The sequence below is a fragment of the Micropterus dolomieu genome, linkage group LG04 (genome assembly GCF_021292245.1).
Source record: "Micropterus dolomieu isolate WLL.071019.BEF.003 ecotype Adirondacks linkage group LG04, ASM2129224v1, whole genome shotgun sequence".
Classification (NCBI taxonomy): Eukaryota; Metazoa; Chordata; class Actinopteri; order Centrarchiformes; family Centrarchidae; genus Micropterus; species Micropterus dolomieu.
Window position 1 is genome coordinate 20,579,889 of NC_060153.1, and position 21,169 is coordinate 20,601,057.

Genomic DNA, 21,169 nt, shown 5'->3' on the forward strand with positions numbered 1-21,169 from the left:
CACTCCGTTAAAATATTCAGAGGTACAAAACAGTGTGAAGTGACATGTAAAGGGACACACCAGGTTGGTGCCTGTTGTTTGCCACACAAATAAATAAATTTAAATGTTTGGAAGCAAAGATAGTTGAAAATGCAGCTGTGTGTCAGGGTGTGTGAGTGCAAGGTGGGACACTCTACAGTATGGAGGGGGAACAAGTTAACATAGTGTTACAGTGTTATAATGGACTCCAGTTCCATGCAACAATAACAGTGGTCTCCCTTCTATAAAAACGCAAATTTCTTTCAGTGTGTCATCTGAAATTTTCAATCTCATGTCCATGTCACATTCACAAGCAACAATTTTACATGTAGTACGTGTCTGACCATGTAGAATATTACAGTGGGTAGTAGACTGCCTAAAATATATTGTAATCTTTATTACAATGTCTTTTATTGTAAGATTTGATGCTCTGTGTTAAAAAAAGAGGATTTTATTGTTACGATATTTTCTTTGTCGTGGGGGTGTTTACAGCTAAAAATGAAAATGCATACAATATTATGTAGCCCAGTACAAATAAAGTACAGTCTCAAAAATTACCCTTACCTTGGGCATTACATTTTATTGATTTATAAACTGCACAGTTGTTCCTGCTATTTAAAAAGTACGTAAGTCACTAATATCTGATGTCTCTGAGTAATCAATCTGAGGGTTTAATCAATCCAGTACATTCGTGTTTAATTCAACCCATGACCTTTCACAGCTCTAGTCTGCTTTACAAGTAGTCTCATCAATATGGCAGGGTGTCTGTGGAGTATTTATTTTAATACCAGTTAAAAGTCAAGGATTAGATAGAAAATATGTCTTAAATGAAGAAATGATTAATCAGACACAAAGCTTGTCACAATCTGCCATTTTCACAGCGGACATCTTGACTTGTCATAGTAGGAAAAGCACAGGTGCCACTAATAACATTAACAATGGCTCCGTTCTATTCGAGTACACACCAATAGATCAAACATTTTGTTATTTACACTTGTGCCTTTTCTACTGTGACATGTGAAAAAAAGGTCAATAACAAAGTCAAGGTATTTAACGTGTGAATATATTCCCTAAAAAGTATATTGGCTACTGTATCTTTCACTGGGGTCCTTTGTTCCCCAAATTTATATGGCACATAGTGCGAACATGAGTCCTGTGTTCCCTACTTCTAGGGTTAGGGGGTTAGGGGACTTAGGATCCTGGGAACATAGATATGCTTTCCTTTCAGCTGCTTTTTTTCACGTGTTTTGAAGCCAACCTCACATCACAGAGAACAGAAGATGACACATTTTTTACATCTGTGAACAAGGTTTTAAGTTTTTATTGAATCTCAGGCAGAAACATACATGATAATCCTTTATTGCTCATGACATACCACGCAGCCCTCAGCGGCTCATTCTCCCATCTAAACCAACAATAAGTAGAACTGAATCAAGCATCGTGTCATCTTTTATAACACTTCTGGTTTTGGTATGTAACTGAATCAGTAGCCAAACTGCAGTATTCACTTCACTGTGTGCGTGTGTGTATTGAGGGAAGGTGGTCTCTTTCTCGCAAATCTTCACATGGTGCAAAATCCATACGCGTAGTCCACTTTCAAGTTATTATAGCTTAAAAATCATGAATACATATGTCTTATTTATTCATACAGATTCATTCAGTACTCTCTCGCTAGCAGTAGATCCTGAAAGTAATAGTATATAGGCTATACTGTAAGTTCTGGTTTTATGGCTGAAAGCTTAAGGTATCGGCTACACGGTCATTCTTCATCATAACAATGATACAACAAAAAAACAAAAACCCTGCAAACCTGTAAATTAAAATTTCCTGAATGCATATATCATTTTTTTATTACTGATATTATTCATGGTTATATTGACATGGTGAAAACACACAAACTTAGGAGTTATTGCCTTAATATTTTTTGCATGATAAAGAAGAGGATAAAAGGGCTGGGGGGGGTGAGTTGATACATATTCACACAACAAACTTTTCCAGACAAATGGCATGCAAGACATAATAAGGACGCACTAAACAGGGGAATAGAAACATCTTTTAAACACTACACTACATGAATGTCATCACACTTTGATGTTGGCCATTGGGGGATTGTGTAGGGGAGACAGACAATAGGTCTGACAGACAATGTGTAACACTGTGTGCAAAAGTTTTACATAAATTTCAGACATGGTCGAACACAAAACAGTAGCTTTAGGAGCACACCACAGTAGACTTTAAATTTCCTTTTTAAAATATGGCTTATCAAGTTATCACTTTTTTTTATTTTAGAGACAGACACACAGTATAAGTATAATAATTTCATATAATATTGTATGATTGTTTGCCACCTTGAGGCTGTAATGTATTCATTTATTTATGTACAAATTGAGTGAACAGGGATATTATTTTTTAGTGCTGCGAGAAGAGCAGCCATCGCAGAGGAGAGAAAAGGGAGTTTAAAATGTCTCAGACTAGAAGGATAAACCATCTAACATTGTGTTTTTAGCCCCTCTGCTTGCTGTTAGCTTCATTAGTGTAACATAGCTAACGTTAACATCAGTCAACCGGCCACTGGGTAAACCTAGCTTAGTCTAATGGCTACAATTCACAAAACTGGTTTACACCGGATTGATTTCCCCGCCATAAAACACCAGATTAAACTTAATTTTATTATGAGCAAGGCCCATATCTGTCATGTGGATGGGGGGACCTGATTTAAGCCAAACTTGTAAATGTAGCCTATGAACTAAGCTAGATAACGTTAGCAATAGGTAACGAGCTAGCCTACTTCTTCAGCATATCTTGCAGTGGGCCTGGCAGGTATTTCATCATTGTGTCCATGATGCTTTCTTCTTCCTCCTCGTCGCCGCAGCCGGCCGGCACGGCCTTCTTGGGTCGAGTCAAGCTGCCGGCTGCAGGCTCCTCCACAGCTGCTGCCTCAGCCTCGGCCTCCTCGCGCTTTTTCAATCCATACTGGTGGTCAAAGAAATATTTGGAAGTTACAAGAAGAAAAACGCTGTAATGACACAATTTACATTGCAGTAACAGAGTGGTTCTCAAACTTTTTCTGCCATGCCCCCCCATCCAGAAGCCAAATAAGGTTCATGCCACCCCACCACACTCAAACTAAATAATTTTTACCAATCATAAACAATATTGGGGGAGCAACAACTAAGGGAGCCAAGTTCAATTGAAATAAAATAAATGATTAAGGTTAGCATGATAGCATCAGCAGACTCAAACCATCATGTTTATCTTAGGTTTACTCCATAGTTTTCCCCTGGTCAGCCACACCCTCCTTGCAGTGCCTCCATATTCATATCCCAGCGTTGTTCCTTAGATGTTTTTTGGTTTGTTGTGGAATTCATCTTTCCTCAAGTGGCCAAAAATATCTATTATTGCAGTTTTAGGGATTGAGTTGCCATCTGCCCTGAAAAGCTTGACAATAGCTCTGCTTGTAGCATCATAAGCACGGTATATAATCTTTTTATATACAGTCTATGGATATAATACAGATTGGTGTGTGTGTGTGTGTGTGTGTGTGTGTGTGCTGATGCACAGGTGAATATACTGTGAAATGATATAACGCTACATCCATTAAACTTGGGTTTAATTATATTGAGTAATGGTCTTTGGGTGAGGTACCAAGTCAGGTATATATGCTGTTTCAGGAAGAGTTTTCAAATTGTAATTACCACTCAGATGTGAACGCTCTTTATGAGTTGGAAACTTGCGATTACAATAACTCCAATATAACATTAATGTGGCGTAATGCACTGTACTGTACTGCTCCTCATCCATCCTATTGAATAATGAACTTCACCCGTCCCATGGAGCCTTTCCCCTTTTGAGCAGCTGTTAATCCTTCATATTTCTTTTTCTCTCGTTCCTGTCTGTCTTTCAGCTTGGATTATGTCAAGAACAGTAGATGTCTTGTCAGTGCTCACACTATGACAGTACATGTCAAACATTTGTATGTGCTGTATGTATTTGCGTGACAAAGGCACACACAAAAAAAAAATTACACCAGTTTTGAAAGCTGTTGCCACCAAAGCTGCACTGAAAAGAAGGGTGGAATTATCAATCCTCATAACCAGAAGAGCAGAATTTAATAGAGAATATAGACTGTGTGCTTTTATATATATCATCATTGTTAACTTTCATGAGAGTTAAGCGAAATCATAAGAAAAATGCTCTCCATATTGAAATTGTTTTCACGTTAGTCAGGTGGCATTTCTCGTAATAATGTCAATGTCATTTAATTTCCCAATTGGATGAAACAGCTTTACACTATTTGCTACATCATCTGTCACACCCTAGCCTGAACATGCGTAAAGTTGCAGACTTCAGCTATAATATGTTCATGTCTTGCCGTACCTGTCACAACGGGATAAAGCTGTGGAGGAAGCTGACAGAAACCTTTCAGTAACAAGCATTTTGGGAATTGTTCCTCGCTCTTTGTTCTCCTCTGGGAGAACTTAAGAAGAATAGAGGAGGTGAGGAGCCAGTTGAGGAGTACTGCTTATCATAGCGCTGATTCACAGTATTCCCCTCAGACCTGCGCCACCCGCAGACTGCCTGTCTTTCACACTGTCTCTGCAGTGAAGTGCACAGCAGCCCCACAGCCTGACGTGTGTGGAGAAAGGAAGTTAAACACTGTCTGAATGTACACTAACTGCAGCTGTTCTCAGTAAAGTAAATAAAATACACATTATACGCAAAAGTCTTCACTGGATGTCACCTTTTAGACAGAAATCTAAAGCATAAACATGCAAAAAAATATATAAACCTGGATGGTTTCATAATTCATAAAAAACATATTATACCTTGAGCATTGGAACAGTTAACTGAGCATGTATTTCACTTCTCTCATGTCTATCTAAAAATTCAAATGTATTCTTTTTAATCATGGCTCCTCATTTTGTTCATCTACTTCTTTCTGCTTCTCTCAGTTCTGTACAACTCCTTCCTGATGCTCCACTGATCTATTTTATAATTTCAGAAAAAGCTAAAAATAACATGAAAGCAAACAAAAAATGTGTGATAATAGACTATTTCAAATACAGGTCTGTTACAAAAAGAGCTTTGCTGTCACGCAGCCAAGATGTGAAGCCTTTAGAAGCTACTTAAACATCAAAAGATAGCGCAGCATCCAAAACCATCAAAACTTCTCACATGAATCTGACACAATTTTACAAAGACTTACTTTTGCTTGTCTGTTTTCTTTCTCTCCATTTTAGTTTTTACAGTTCTGTTAGCATCCATTGTTAGAAAATTAATCTTTAAAAGCTGAGTTAAAAGAGTGCGGGACTTTTACATATAAATGAACGTCCGTTGCATTCAAGCTCTTGCCAACTGAGTGCACACAACGCTGATTAAGCCAGGTAAATCTCTCTGTATTTCACGGTTCACAAGAGTTTTTCAATCTGGTGTCTGTGGCAACAATGCAAAAGTTTCAGATGCTCCAGATAAAAAAGTTCAATGGAAGCATTTGGCTGCAGTCAAAAAAAGAAAGTGATCGACTGAGAAAAATGGATAACCTTTGGTATACCTTTGGTGAAGAAATGTCTCTGTATTTTTGTAACTGAAAACAAGCCTGAGGCGAGCCCACCCATAGGCACACTCAGCACCAGTGCTTTTGTAATTACTCTCATTGCCAGAAGGGGGAGACAAAAGTTCCATACTGCAGGTTTACATGTGTTCCCTGTTTGTCTTTTCTTTGTATTTGTAGACCTGAGGACTCACTTGGTCCCTTGTGCTGGGTAAATGAAAGGTTATTTCACTTTGTCATTAGGTTATTAGACAGCATATTGGCTGTTACTGTCACTATACCTTGTCCCTGATGCCTTGTCTCATGCTTTCCCTCTCAGCCTCCATCTTGGCATATTTGGCCTTCCTCTCCTCCTCCTGCTGCCTCAGCGCCTCCTGTCGCTCCTCCTCTTTCTTCGCTGCATCAGGGTCCTCCTCCTTCTCCTCCCCACCCAGCATCTTTCCCACATCAGGAGGTCCTCCTGAGAACGAGAGAGAGAAAGCATTAAATACATACATGAGACACAATGACAGCTCTACCAGGCCACAAGGATTAAGATGTCAAACTATCAAATTAGTCGGGGAGACACAGTGAGATAAACAAGTAAAGGAAGATTGAAGTCAGTCAAGTATTTTTTTTATTTATTTGGATTTGGATACATCAGTAGGACTCATCAGACATTCATTTTATTCCTGTGGTGTTTTGCTGATGTCTCTGCACTAGTCAAATAATTGCTGACCCCTGTCACTGATGACAGTACAGTTACAGTACTCTTAGACTCTGGGATATCATCATTGCCATTGTATATTTTGCATTCACTTTATATTTTATATATTTACTACTGTCAAATTTCACCAACTTTACATATATATTGACGTTACACTCATTGTAAATATTACCCTTATGTAACTTATTGTTACATATCATATTTACTCTTTTTTTTAATTTAATTTATTTTTTTTTTACATCTTCTCCCTTTTAACTACCTCCACTACTTCGTATCTACAGAAGATGGTAACAAAGCATTTCACTGCACATTCCACTTGCAAGATGTAGTGTGTGACAAAAGCTATTTTAATCTGATGTTACAAATATCTGACTTAACATTGGAGCGATGACCCCACCCTGTTGAGAGGCTGACTGGAGACACAGGTACATGCCCAATGTCCCCTCCACTACCTGCAATGCACCAGAATGCCTATTGCTGCTCTTTTTTTATTCATCCATGCAAAACAAATGGTTTCCTGTACCATAACCAGGATTTACTGACTATGAGAAACACTGACTGTCCATCAATGTATTTCTTTAACTTAAAATAGAGTTTGTCAATTTTATCTCTGTACGTGGAGGTCTAAAAGGTGTTTCAATAACACTAGGAATACTGACCCAACAATCCACCTTCAAAAATCCCCATGTATAATTTGTATATAACAACAGCGGTAGGTGGCACTTTAGCTGTAGAAATAGTTCAAAATTCCCCACTGCCATTCTATCACATACCTGTTGGTATGTTGTATAATTTTAAATGATCAGATCAAGCAATATGTATTGTTTTCATAATGCGTCTCTCAGACAGAAAAGCAGACTGGCTAGTGTTGACTTGCTGTGTTATCAGTATGGTTTAAGACGAAAGAATAAAGGAGGGTGGGCGATGGGACAGAGTATACGGTATGCAAATTGCTTTAGCCTATTATACAACAAGACACGAGCCCTGGAATATGTCTTACGCAAGCCTTCTTACTGTCCCTGTAGGAGTTGTACATCCCATGAAATAATTCCTCATGTGCCAAGAGAGAACTGCTGAGTGTTGCAAACTAAGAGTAAAGAGGGAAACCTGTCACCAAGGATTAACAGAAATGAAAAGGACAACGAGAAAAGACAGTGGTCGGAAGGATTTGACCGAAGCCAGGAGCAGATAAGTAGTGAGGAGGAGGGGAAAAAAGAAGAGGAAAGAAGGACAAGGGAGAGAGGGAGTCAGTATACTGCAGAATACAAGACATATTTAGGAAAACAAAGAGAGCACGAGTAGAGGGAGAGAATCTGTCAGAAACTATTGAGTCCAATTAGCTGGGCTGTTCCAGTAAGTGGGATTACCCAGCAGTTTCTGTGGGACCAGTGAGAGAGACGAGGAGAGGCAGAGGGAGCGAAATGACAGATGAAAAGAGGGAGGGAGGAAAAAATGAAGAAGTGACAAGAACAAAATGACAAACTGAAGGGGGGAGGAAGGGGAGGGGGGATTTAGGTGGAAAGGAAAGGATGAAAGGAAGAGTGATGTCGGGAGGAGACAGTGGAGGAGGAGGGGTGGAGGTTGAGAAGCAGACAAAGGGCATCTGAGGAGAGAAAGCAAACAACCAAGAAAGAAAGGACAGAGTTCTCCTTCAGTCTGCAGCTGCCCCCGGTATTGTTAGTATTTTGGCTCATCAGCATGAAAAAAACCCTGAACTGCAGCAAAATGCGGAGAGATAAAAGACAGGAGAGATAGAAGAGGGGAAAGGATGGAATGGGAAGGGATGAGTGCAAAAGCAATGAAGGAGAAAAAGGAAGGGCGGAAAAAGAAATAAAAGCATCAGGGAAAACTGCAGTCTATAAAAGGAGAATGAGATTTGTACAATTACAAGTTCTCAATTTTGGACCTCTTTTTTGTTATACATTGTGGTGACTATGCAGCACTGTATGAAATAGATTTTCAAGTGAAATAATAAATCATTTTTAATCTTGTTAAATATGCAAAGCCCGTATATATAGCTGCACCCCCCCCCCCAACCCCCCCACCCCCTTTAATATAAACAGGGCTTTTGTGGGCTTAGTTTTGTGCTTTTTACACTGAACAAGTAAACAACTGAAATAATGACCATCAGAAACAGTGTCATAATGTCAGTGCGTTATTAATAGTGAAATCAGAAATGCTCCAGAGTCTGTCTCAGCCGGCTGGAGGGGTGTGTCTGTGTGTGTACGTTTGATTGACAGCAGCTGGCAGGCTCAGCTCAAGCAGGAGGATGAGAGACAAAGTAAACAAACTTGTGCTGGAGCCTACTGACACTACAAGAGCACTTTCCCCCTGTGAATGTTTGTATGGTTGCTCGTTTAACAAGCTAAGGTGTAGAAAGGAGGCGTTAGCAGAAGCAAGCTAATGTGGGTTGCTGTTCAGAGTCTGTGGCTGTTTGTCAGTGTGACCATCTGTCTCTAGGTGTGTTTCCATCCACCTGTTTTTAAAGCCTGAAACAGACTCAACCAATTAATCATAACATGAAGCATGAAGCTTATGCTCCACTGAGGAGATGGAAATTAACGGCTCACTAAAACAACAGATCTGTGTGGTGCGATGAGCAGACTTTAACGTTCCTTGAATTTATACACGAAACAAACACAGATGCTATATTTCCATCATATTTTCTACATTGTTTTTCACGCTCTCTTTTTGTCTTCCTTACTTCCTCTGACAACATCTTCTTCAGTCTCTTCGCAGCCTCTGCCATGATATCCATACTGAGAATACCGAGCTGGCTTCTTTCTTCTTCTGACAGCAAACTAATTGTATTATCGGATCAATTAAAAATAGGGGGTGCAAAAAAATGCTATTTAACTTCAGTTGGACTTTAATAGAACATGTGGACATTATGGATACCAAAAAAGATGATGGTGTGCACTGGGTAAGCAGCTTTTCATTTGAATGGGTCACAATCTTTGGACACCGCATCTATTGATAAATACTGTACATCCATGGTTTGGAATACATAACAATTGGGACAGCGTGAGAGCCAAAATGGCTGAAGAGACAAAGAAGAAGAAGATGGCCAGCGACAGATTTACTACTACTACTACTACTACTACTACTACTACTAGTACTACTACTACTACACTGTCTCTGGGAATTGCCGAACACACCACAGCAAATAGGTTTCAACACTAAAAAACCAAATCAATCACTCACATTAACGAGTCACTTGGATTTCAGTGACAGAGCAGAAGGAAATTCAAGGAGAAAGAGAGAAATCCATAATAAACTGAGGTATTGCTGCATCAGCACAGAGAAGCTGACATAGCAATATCTGCCCGGCCATGATACACTATCTTTGCTTCTTACGTGTGTATATGCATGAGAGAGAAACACAGTGAGGAAGAGATGGATGAGTAGAGCTAAAAGGACAGAAACCAAATACATATACAGTCATATACAGCTAGTGTCCTTGTGTGCACATGTGGATATTAATAATTGCTTAATTCTATTTTAGGCTCTCATGCATGAGTTCTTGTGTGGTTGAGCAATTACCTTTCATGTGTGTTCAAAATCGTGTGCATGTATGAGCATATGTGGCTGCGCATTATGCAAAATATCTGGTGTGACTTTGCATTAATGATAGCATTTACACGCAAATAGTATTTGAAATAGTGGCTCATATCCCAGTTAAAGTGTTACTCTGGACTATTTAATGGCAACTTTGATCACCACTCGCACTGCATTTATACATACTGTATAGAGTCCATTTCATCTTAAATGCGTTGCTAGGAAATAGCCTGCATCCAAGTTTATTTCCTGTCAGCTGCTGATATAAGCAAACACTGCAACAGGTATTAAAATTGGACCAATTAAGAATTAGTGTTTGTAGATAAGAAATGGTATATTCTCTGATACAGCCCTTCTTTGATCTATGATTGAGTCAACAAAACAATGGGTTTGCACATGCTGGGAAAATCCAAAATATACTTAACCCTCTACTGCATAGCGTTGCCCTGAGGCAACAGAATACGTTTTTGGTTCTCACAGCTACCCACACAGATTATTTAAAATTTATATATTTGACACTGATTATGACAAGTCAGGAAGCAATCCAATGAGGTGGACAAATTCCTATGATAAGACAGCCTTCTTAGAGTAAGACCATCAGCATGAGCATGTGGTGTGAGGGCTAAGCTAAATTTCATTATTTTGGATGTTTAGACACTAATAATTTAAAGGGGCATTTTGGAGTTTTCAGCGGCCACTACGGTTTTAAGATTGCAACCAGGCATGTACTCGTCCGCGTGCTCACTTGAACTCATGAGCGAGCATACTCCAAAACACATCCGCTTTCATACAGAAATCCTGCGATAAACGTGGAAACACCGCCATGCCAACTGTGGCTTTTCTCCAGACATGTCCAGGCTCTGTTACTTCAACATTCCCGGCTCAGAGGCAGATCAACACCAGCTCCATACCTTTCATACAGCGCAACGGGCCACATATTCGCACAGTACTCCAGGAAAGTTTCCAAGTTTGACAGGCTATAGACAGACAGGGAGAGCTGGACTGTATTTTATAATGAGATTGTTGCTACACTTTATAACAGTTAGACCGCAGTAAGTAACTTTACTGCAACGTTAATGGATGTGTCTTCCTAAAATGACAATAAATCTAAATTAAACGTTACGAAGTAAACAGTGGTAGATCCGTGCTAATTAGCATTAGCTGGCTGCCGTGTCTTGCATCACTATTCATAGTTTTCAGTCACGTGACATGTGCGGTGACCTGGAGGGCAATACAGCAGACCAACACCGCTGCAAAAAGTAGTCAAATTTTATTTGGATCACCTTTCAACTTAAAGAAAGAAAGATATGAACACAAACTGCAAATGTTGGGCATATCCGATCCATATAACGTTACAGCATCCGCTGCCGCATTTCTACCAATAAAAACCACCAGATCCCTGCCGCCGCTCAACTGCGGTAATGTTTATTTTTACCTTCTGGGGAATCCCTCACCTAACACAGCCCAGGCTTGTCTCCATCCACCATCCAGCATTTTGGCAACGCATAAAGTAACAAACTCAAAGTAACAGTGTATCACTTGCTTATTGGTTGGCAGGCAGCGGAAAATAACATATTTTTTGCCTTCAAAGGGAGTGTTTTCCTTGGAATGTGATGTCACGTGAAAACTATGAATAGGCTTGCAAACAAATTGCTCTACATTTGCTTTTTACTGTTACATAATTTTTTGCAGGCTAAGTCAACACTTTGAGGATAGTAATATAGGTCGCGTTAGCTGGTGAAGTACTGTGGAAAGCAATACAACTTTGCACCAGATAACGTTAGCAACTGCTCGGCGTTTGTCAGCGAGCTCACATGACTCTCTCTGTGACTGTTTTCACCGACTGTTCCAAGCAACTGAGAAAACAAGTGTGTGCCTCATTTCTAAGTGAGGTTAGAGCACATTGATTAAGTGAATTCATACTACAAAAAACTAAAAACGACATATAGCCCCTTTAAGAATAAAATGCGCTTGTGTAGCAACATCTATGGAAACATATTAAGAAAAAATGTTACATATTTTGTCGTCAAATATTTATTTAAAAAGTAGTTTTGTTTCTTGCCTCAGGGCATCATTTGGCAGTCAGGCTTGTTTTCATTCTTACTTAAATCCTACATTGCACAAGGACTGTGGGAAAAGTCTGGAGATGAGATAAAATAAAATATTTTCCGTTGAAAAAAGTACCAGTTTCCTCTTGATTTTCCTAATAAATGTTGTGACAATATTTATTTTTTCTTGGTGATTTAAAATCAATACTGCATAGCGTTGCCCTGAGGCAACAAAATAAAATCGGGGGGGATTTTATTTATTTTGTTAATTTATTATCCTCAAATCTTCCAGAAAATAGGATGAAATATTTTTTGTAAAGTGCAAAAACATAATTCATGCAGTAGTGGGTCAATATCAATGTCCTCAGTAATCTCAGAATATCCCAGATGTATCCAAATTGGTAAGAGCTTATCTGACATACTGCAAAGGAGGATTCAGGATCAGCTTATGATCTGGGTACCTGAATATCTTCATATTCAGACTCCATATAAACACTGCTATTGAATCCTATAAGGGGCGCAATGACTCACAACCAGCTAAGCCCCATTGTCACAAGATTCCCTTACCACGCACGACCCAGAAAAAACCCTGCAGTACCTCTTTTAAGGAGACTGTGGCAAACCAAAACAAACTTGGTCTGGTTTCACAAAATCTTATTAGCACATTCAGGTTGTCTTTGTTCAAATGTAAAAAAATAGGATCCTAGGAGACAAAGCCCTGAGTTATATTGAGCTACATATGATCCCCGGCTCCTGCTTTGTGAGCTATTTTAGAGATACAGCAATGTCCTTTCAAACCAGAATAATTCTATTAAGCGCTCAGGCATCACATTGCCTAAGCTGTGTCAAGCTATGTTTTTGATTAAAGCTTCTCTACACTATCCCAGCATACTGTATAAGGCTGTAGTAGTTGTCGAAATGATACTCAGTATGAGCTAATAAAAGCCTATAATGGAAAGCTGACAGGTTGGCCTTTAGTCTCCTTTCAATTTTTTTTATAACTCAAATTATAATCAGTCAACATCAGCAAAGACAAAGAGCCACTGTGTAGAGAAATATAATACAAAGTCGGTTTACACGTATATTTCAATGAAATTTAACTTATAGGTAAAATAAAATGCTAACGCTGTTTAGTAGTTGACTTGGAGGTCTGTAACACTGGTTATCCCTCACATGAATACCCCATGATAACACCTCAAACCGTCAAACCTACAGATCAGTTGATCCCTGGGTTAAGGGTTTCTGTCCTTTTTCCCCGTGGCAACAATCTCCTTTCAACTTTTCCGCCAGAGTTAAAGTAATACTATGATTCTTTCCCGATACATGGACATTACTTCACTGCTTAGATAAAAGGCGTCATCTCTCTAATCCTTTCCTTCTAAAAGTTCTTTGCAAAATCGTTGTTAAATCCAAAATCTTGAGGGAAAGAAGGAAAGAAGACTAACCTTAGCTAACTCTCCCAGTGCTTGAACTTTTGGCGGCATCAGATAAGCAGCACTTATCTACTCTTTCCCCCACTCAAGGCTCTCAGGCAAATCCCTCTCTAAATCCAAAGTGTGGTGGGAAAGCGGATGAGTATAAAGATGTAGGTTTGGCCTTCAGGACAGAAACCATTGTCTCAACACGGCTTACTTAACAGCAGGGGGAAAAATGTGGCAGGGGAAAAATTGGCAGAAAAGAAGGAGACAGCGTGCTGACTGTTCCGCTGCATAATTGGTGGTTGAGTTGAGTTTTGAGTCTGCTTAAATTTCCCTCAGGTGGAGCAGCTTTGCACAATATATCAAGCAGTGAGTGAGACCGCTTTATTTATTTATTTTTTTTACAAATTTACAAATGCAAACTCACTCTCTTGACACACAGTTTAACAAATATAGCTGCTTTAAAAAAAACAAAAAACTTAAGGGTGTGGGTGCAAGTAATATATTGCGCCAAGTGCATTCACAAATCTCACTCTAGAAAGACAAAGTAGTTTTTATAGTAGTAACATTAAATTCATGTCTTCTAAAAAACACATTATGTTGGCACTTTTATCTACATACACCTTGGATCCCCTTACGTGGAAGTCGCCATGTTGTACTGCCATGTTACCACAGTAGCACAAATGGACAAATAGAGGACCACACATATTATTTAGCACAAGAGCCAACAGAGCGTGTCAGTCACAGTAGCTTCTATATGCTTAGAAAGGGAGGGGTGAGACTAAGCTGTTGGTTGCGATTCACAACTCTCACCACTAGATGCCTCTAAAACTTACACACTGAACCTTTAAATAGATACTAAGACTTAGATTAAAGATACATGAGATAATTTGTTACTTTTATGCTAATGTTATTTACAACAAAATTGGATTTTTAAATTGTGTTATATGTTATTGCTGTCCTTTTGTACAAAATTTAAAAACCAGGTGGCAGGGTTTTACAAATTACATGGAATCAGCGGTGTTTAAAAAATGACGGGATGGGAGTAATGTCGCATCCTTGTTCCAACCCAGTTCCCACCATAAAAGCCTGTGATTCCCCGGTACTGCTGACATGTGGTCATGAGGAGGTCTCAACATTCTGACACACAGTATCTATCAGGGCAGAGCAGACAGCTTCCTGCTTTTTTTCTTGCTGTTATTTTTTGTTCCAATGTCTGTGTCATCGTCATCAAACTAACACTGTTTCTTGTAGCACAGGACTCGCTGATACCTCAGCAATAAATTACAGTATATCTCATCTGTCCAACTTCTGTTAAGGCAGCTTGGAAGAGTGACTGTGTCTCGGCTGTCCAGTCAGTCTAATGTGCATTATGGAGAGAATAAGAGTAGTCAGTCCAGCAGCCGTTAACACTTGTCATTGCTCTGGTGATGTATACAACACTGCTTTCCGAGTGCCAGTTTTTGGTGTGGGCTGCATGTCTTAAGAGGGTGATACTGATGACATAGTTGTTTTCGACACAGACAGTCCGGAGCAGCAGTACAGCCTGACCGGATCAGTTTGCCACTCATTTCTTTCTTTGCAGTAGGGCTGGGCAATAAAACAATAATGATGATTATCGCAATATGATTTTCCTCAGTATCAATATAATAAATGTTCAATATATCGTCAATAAATATTTGCTTTAATTCATTTGAATCACAAACAAAGTAGCACCTAATTTTTCTATTAAAATATTTATTTTGTTGAAAAAAGAGGCCTGAAAAAAGATTAACTAATCATATTTGTTGAAAAAGATAATAGTTTTTAATGTTCTGACTCAGATTTGTGAAGTGATCCACTGTTTGGCATCAAGTGTTTGTCAAATTCTGACCATAAAGAAAAGTTTAACCATAATTAACCATCTGGTTTCTTCAGTTTTCACTCAGGAGCAAAAATCTTGAAGGAAATTATGATTTGACATTTATCGTGATAATTATCGATATCGATTGATATGAAATGGCTTTATCGTGATAACATTTTTGGCCATATTGCCCAGCACTACTTTGCAGTATTCAGACCCTATCTAGAGACTATTGGCTACAGACTGGCTGGGTGGTAGTCTTCGTCACTTTTGCACTACTAGTGGCTTTAGGCTTAAAGGTACCATGTGGAGATTTTGACCATTAGTGGATGAAGCAATATTTTGGTGCCCATTTTGTTTGTATTACACATGCACACAAGGATCTACACAGGCAAGCATAGGACATCCAATACACATTCCTGCTGCCACTGTCACACTATTCCACTGATTGACAGTCGGTGGTGGTCGTTTAGTAATGCGCCAACAATGGCAGGAAAGAAATAGCCTGCAAGCTCGTGAACAAGCATATAAGCCAGTGGCATTTGGTACATTTTTTCCCATGGGAAGCTACACCAAAAATCAAGCAAATCTGTATTAAAGCAGTTTCGGTGCCTAAACCTGTAACAGTTTTACAGTGTTAACCGGATTTTAGAAAGCCTTTGGTTAGGTTTAGAAAAAGATCATGGTTTGGGTTAAAATAATCAGCGTTTACTTTTAGTTATATATGTGGCACAAATAGCAGTCTCCTGGCTGAAAGTCCTGTGTTTGACCCATTCATCCACCCAACCTGCTCCCTATCCAGACTATAGCAATCTTTATACTATGTCACGTGACTTCCTAAAGCCTGTCTGTCAGAAAGCCTTTGGTTTGTTGATTAATTATGGTGTCAGACTGATCAGATCCAAGCTGTTTGACTCCTTGCTTCTCTTGCAATGTTCTGCAGTCTCTGGTACTGCAGCTAGATAATATTGGCTACATTACAGATTATGTCAGGTGTACCATGAGCATCTTGTTCTCTGCTGCCACCCAGTGGTTAGTGGTGGTGTGTGAATCAGCAGCGTTCAGATAACAACAACTTATAGGCAATTGGGAAAGATTCTTGTGCCTCAGGCCGGAAATAATGTACATGACCTGTTATTAATTTTAGACAATGTAGAACATTTTAATCTACATTTTATTGCAGATGCACCCTAGTGCTCTCTATTGGTCAGCCAATATAGATGTAAACAATGCAGGTTGGTCCTTTTTGCTTTGTGTAGTGCCACCTTCAGGTCAAAATGCCAACTTGATGAATTTCTCTGGAGCATCATCCTTAAACTTTACACTTCAGCGCCATTACTGACAAAGATCTGCCTAGCAAATTTGTCAGTATGTTGCTCCTTCCATCCAACATCTTATTACTGTTGGGTTTTACAACCTCTAGTGGGACTTTGGACTTGTTTCTCACCAAAAAATTTAATCAGCTAATAGAGTGAGACTGTTTCATGAATGTGAATTCAGTGAAGTGTCATTTTCGTTTTCTACCTTGTGTCAAACGTAGACTACACAGTATCATTAAAGTAAAGTATTTATTAAAATATGTACATCTTAAACAACTGATCTCACAGCACTGGGATTTTTTACTTGCTTGAAGAAAATGAAGTGATTCATTTAAGATGAGTTTCCTTTAATTGCAGTATGCGTTTAGCAGATAGCAGAGCAGGTGGTACAGAAAACTTTCATATAAAGGTCACAGACATCTGGTTTCTAATACAAACAGCCTTTCCACTCTCTCTCTCTTTCTCTCTGCCAGTCTCTCTCTCGCCATTCCAGATTTAGATGGTTGAATGCATTATTTATAGAATCTGAACATACTGTCAAAAACACATGTGTAGACACATGCAGTTTGTACTCTAGGAGGAGCTCAAGGTCAATTTGATGAATTGAATTTGATTTGCTGGAGTAATGTAGAAGAAGATGGGGAAGTGTGTGTGTGTGTGTGTGTGTCAGCAGTAACCCTTTAGACCAATCAAGCGACGAAGACCTGATTCCCTCAACCAATCATATAAGAGTGCTGCTAAATGTGATTATCCGTACTTTGAGGAGACGAGACGAGGGAAGAACATCTCAAGGTGTCTTCTGTTTTCATTTTACCTCAAAAAACACAGCTTTGCCCCACTTTGACACACTGGAAATGCCATCCATTAGTGGGAATTGATGTACTTGCTGACACATTGTTAAGCCTGCATGCTGACATATGATCAAATGCATGTGAAGTTAGGTTAAAGAATTAATAATTAATAAAAAAATAATTAATAAAAAATAATAAAAAGAATAGATTAAAGGTTTTGGGGGTTTTAGAAGATGAATGCAAGACAAAGTTATTATTACATTATTATTACATCCTTGTTAAAATGATGAGATGTGATTTTATTTGCAAAAGAAGTATTAATATATCCCCATTTTGTCAAAATACATACAAAATATAGAAAAAAGGTAATAGTAATTTCCTAAAACAGCTGGGCATTATAGTTTTTTAGCGAAAGTTTCTGATGTGTTTTTAATGATATAATAATAGATTTTGGGCAACTACGGAGGTATGTGGGACAGAGGTTATATCAGGAGTAAGATGTATCAGACTTTCGATAAACAGGTTTTAGTTTTTTTCATGGGTTTTGACAACAATAAATAAATATAATATTATCAATCTTATTGTTTAATGTCAGATCCAGTACACTGAAGAACTACAATTTGTTGGGTCAGCTGCCTTTCAATATCACAACAAAGTAGCGTTAGCTTATTTTTTTAAATCACACCGTTTTGCAAAACAAAAAACATGGCAACGGCAAGGGTTTGTATTGGGAAGCTGAATTGTCAGTGTAGCCTCCAAAAGGATTGAAAATGAAATATGTTTTGTTTTCCCTTTGAGCCTGCCACAAAGCTTCAGCCAGGACTAGGCCACTCACTGTCATGACCCATTTTAAAGTATCCACAGAACAATGCTAACAAGCCATTAAGGGTCTTATCCAGAAAGCACATACATTTTACCTCTTCTGGTGTCAGCCTACAGCGAGGAAATGAGTCAGTGAGCCTATTCATATCTGCATCTTTATTTAGCTGTTCAAAATAAGAAGTCTCCCATCTTTAATCAAGTCAAGTCAATTTTACTTAATATGTAGCACAAAACACAAATCACAAATTTGCCTAAAAAAAACACATCTACAGGAAAAAATATAATCAAAGGATCTACTTTAAACATCATAAAATTATTGAATTATATACATATTAGTATAACTACCATGAATAACTCCGAAAATAACTCCCAAAATGATTGATAGCTATAGTAACAGCTTTTTGTTGATGATTATTTATGCTAAAAAAATGCAATAGCGCCTTCCTGTTTGGTGCTGTAAATCATTCCAAGAGATATCCTACCAAACCAGACACACAGCTATATAAATATACAATCTTGTCTATAGGCAAGCATAAGCTGACAGTCTCTTTGGCACATATTTCCCCAGTGATTACATTTACTGGTATGTCTGTAAATTAATCTGCTGATGATTATTAATGTTAAAAGTTAGTGTTTGCCAGACATTGAAGCACATTGTTTTTCACTTTGAGCCAGACTCACATTTTTAATGAGACATTACTGTTATATATATATAACATATTTTTTTAATTAAACCTTACTATTCACTTACTGGCTGCATAGCACTGACTTTTCTGCTGATATAGTCATGGTTTGACTGATGCCCGAGGCGTTCACAGTTTGATTGAGCTCCACACATTGGGACTAATGTCTACCTCACTTAACAGTCCCCTATTCTGTCAAACTAACTTCAGCTTTCAGGAGTTGGGAAGTGCCGAGTCAGCACCCAAATACTCAGGAGCAGAAGCAATCAATGCACTAGGAAACCATAGTGGTTTCTGAATTTAATGTTAGGTGCAAAAGGAAGTGTAAGGGCTTGTTTCATGGCTCCCAAATAACAACCGTACTCGATTGATTAATAATTATCCCCACTGTAGAGTGAAGCACAACTTAATTATTGTTTCTAGGAAGAGACATTTTAAGGGCCTGTGGGCTACAGTGGCCACTCACAAAATGTAATGTAGGGAATCAAAGGTACAGCATTTTAACGTTTTTTAAAAAGCGATCATCTACAGGTTATAACTTTATTAATTGGTGGTTACATATAATTAATTGCATCTGCAGCAATAAGGCTCTGTCCCTTTGTTTTTTTTGTGGGCCGGAGAGAACTATTACATAAAGACCATTAGTGAGATATTGCTTACTATGCTTGTTCAACTCTTCATACAGTTATATTGTTAATGAAGAAAGCAAGGTGCAATATTATTTCTTATGTTGACATATTAGATCAGAAGAAAGTCACACAATACAGAAATCAAACCATACGGAGAAAATCTGGAGAGAATAAAATAAGGGGACAAAAGTATCCTTTTGATCAAAATGTTATGAGTATAAACAAGCTAAGGAAGGCCAGAAAAGGCCTAAAGTGCACAGAAAAATATTTAGCATTCATAACACAAGGTACTGTTCAAATGATGGTGATGGAGGAGCTCTTCCACGCAAAGCATTTTGAATTCACACCCGATTTCAAATACATTCCTGAGATGTGGTGTGAAAGGTAAAGTCATTTCAAAAGAATGCATTTCAAATTCAGTTTTAATGCATCCAGGTATGAAAATTGCCTCCCATTTTGGTATGGGTATTTTGGTATTTATAATCAGATATAGCCATGAACCATTTTGGGGGGATTCTAGGCATTGACGGAGCATACACTTAAATGTTCTTAATTTTCTGCTTAATTTTCCTTGTCTTCTGCAGATCTAAACCAGAGGTCAGTTAACACAATATATGTAATACGTGCACTGACTTAAAATACACCAATGTCAGCTCACCTACAATTAGATTTTTTTTAAATGACTGCGCAAGAAGACAATCCGTGAAAGCTCATCTTATCTCTGATGTTAGCTAGGATTAAGGACGTAAAATAGGTGTTCTAAGTTTTAAATTGAAGTTTTTCCAATTGTTGAAATACTAATTTATATGAATTGCTACAGCTGTTTTCTTTATCTGCAAGTTCCTTTCTTCTACAGTACCTGTTTCCATGTACTTTTACTTTGCAAATGACAATGTAGCAGTACTATATAGCTAACATGGCTAATGGAGAACACCCAAGAAACATCTGAATTCTGCAGATGTATTGCTCTGGATTTGGGCCCTGCTAAGTCATCACAGCTAAACATCGCTGTTTTCTTCCAAGTATCTGTAACCAAAGAAGCCTTGGAGGATTAGTTATTGCACTGGCAGCATCCTCTCTTTCACACACTCATCATACTCAGCAAAACACATGTAGCAAATCCACATCCAAACAGAAGCAAAACAATCACAGGATGATAAAGAGCAAGGTAACAACACAACAGGCTTTAAGAGCTGATCCCTAGTTTTACAGTTAGAGTGAAATAACATAATTCGTTGTTTGAAGAGATTCATTTTCAAAACAAGTTTTTCCAATAAGACTAAAGGTGCAGATAAGACAGGCGCAGGCATACATGTAGTTCAGTTTATAGTACATTACGTGTCTAGCCAGACGTGTCCACACATGCTGGGTGACATGCACAGTCCGAACCTTCACAGACATGGGCAGACGAAACTTTACGTCATACAGTCCCAAATTCAGGAGGTCAAAATTTAAACGCAAATATCAGAATGCTAGCATGCTCACAATAAAAAAGCTAACACGCTGATGTTTAGCGGGTATAATTTTACCATGTTCAACATCTTTGTTATTGTGAGTTAGCATGCTAACATTTGCTAATTAGTACTAAACACAACCCTGTTATCATCAGTTTTGCGAAAAGATTTCCCTGGCCATGGCTCCAGATGAAATATCAGAGGATCAGATCACAAACGTTATAACTACAATTCATCCTGGAGGGGAAATCCATCCAATTGTTGTTTATAGATGTATATATTTTACTAAAAAGCACAAATGTCAATCAAATGGTGGCGATAGAGGAAAA

General features: G+C 38.4%; 1 protein-coding gene across 4 annotated transcripts in view; it reads right to left on the reverse strand.

Moving 5' to 3' along the window:
• Nucleotides 1–1,323: 1,323 nt before the first annotated feature.
• The window catches only part of cplx2l (complexin 2, like), a 58,769-nt gene continuing 38,923 nt past the window's right edge, over nt 1,324–21,169 (reverse strand). For all 4 annotated transcript variants that reach the window (XM_046046484.1, XM_046046485.1, XM_046046483.1 and 1 more), the window contains 2 exons: nt 5,851–6,029; nt 1,324–2,991 (listed from right to left, as the gene is read on the reverse strand). In XM_046046484.1, the coding sequence (XP_045902440.1) occupies nt 2,803–2,991; nt 5,851–6,029 (368 nt within the window). In that variant the 3' untranslated portion in view covers nt 1,324–2,802. The remainder of the gene's footprint in view (nt 2,992–5,850; nt 6,030–21,169) is intronic.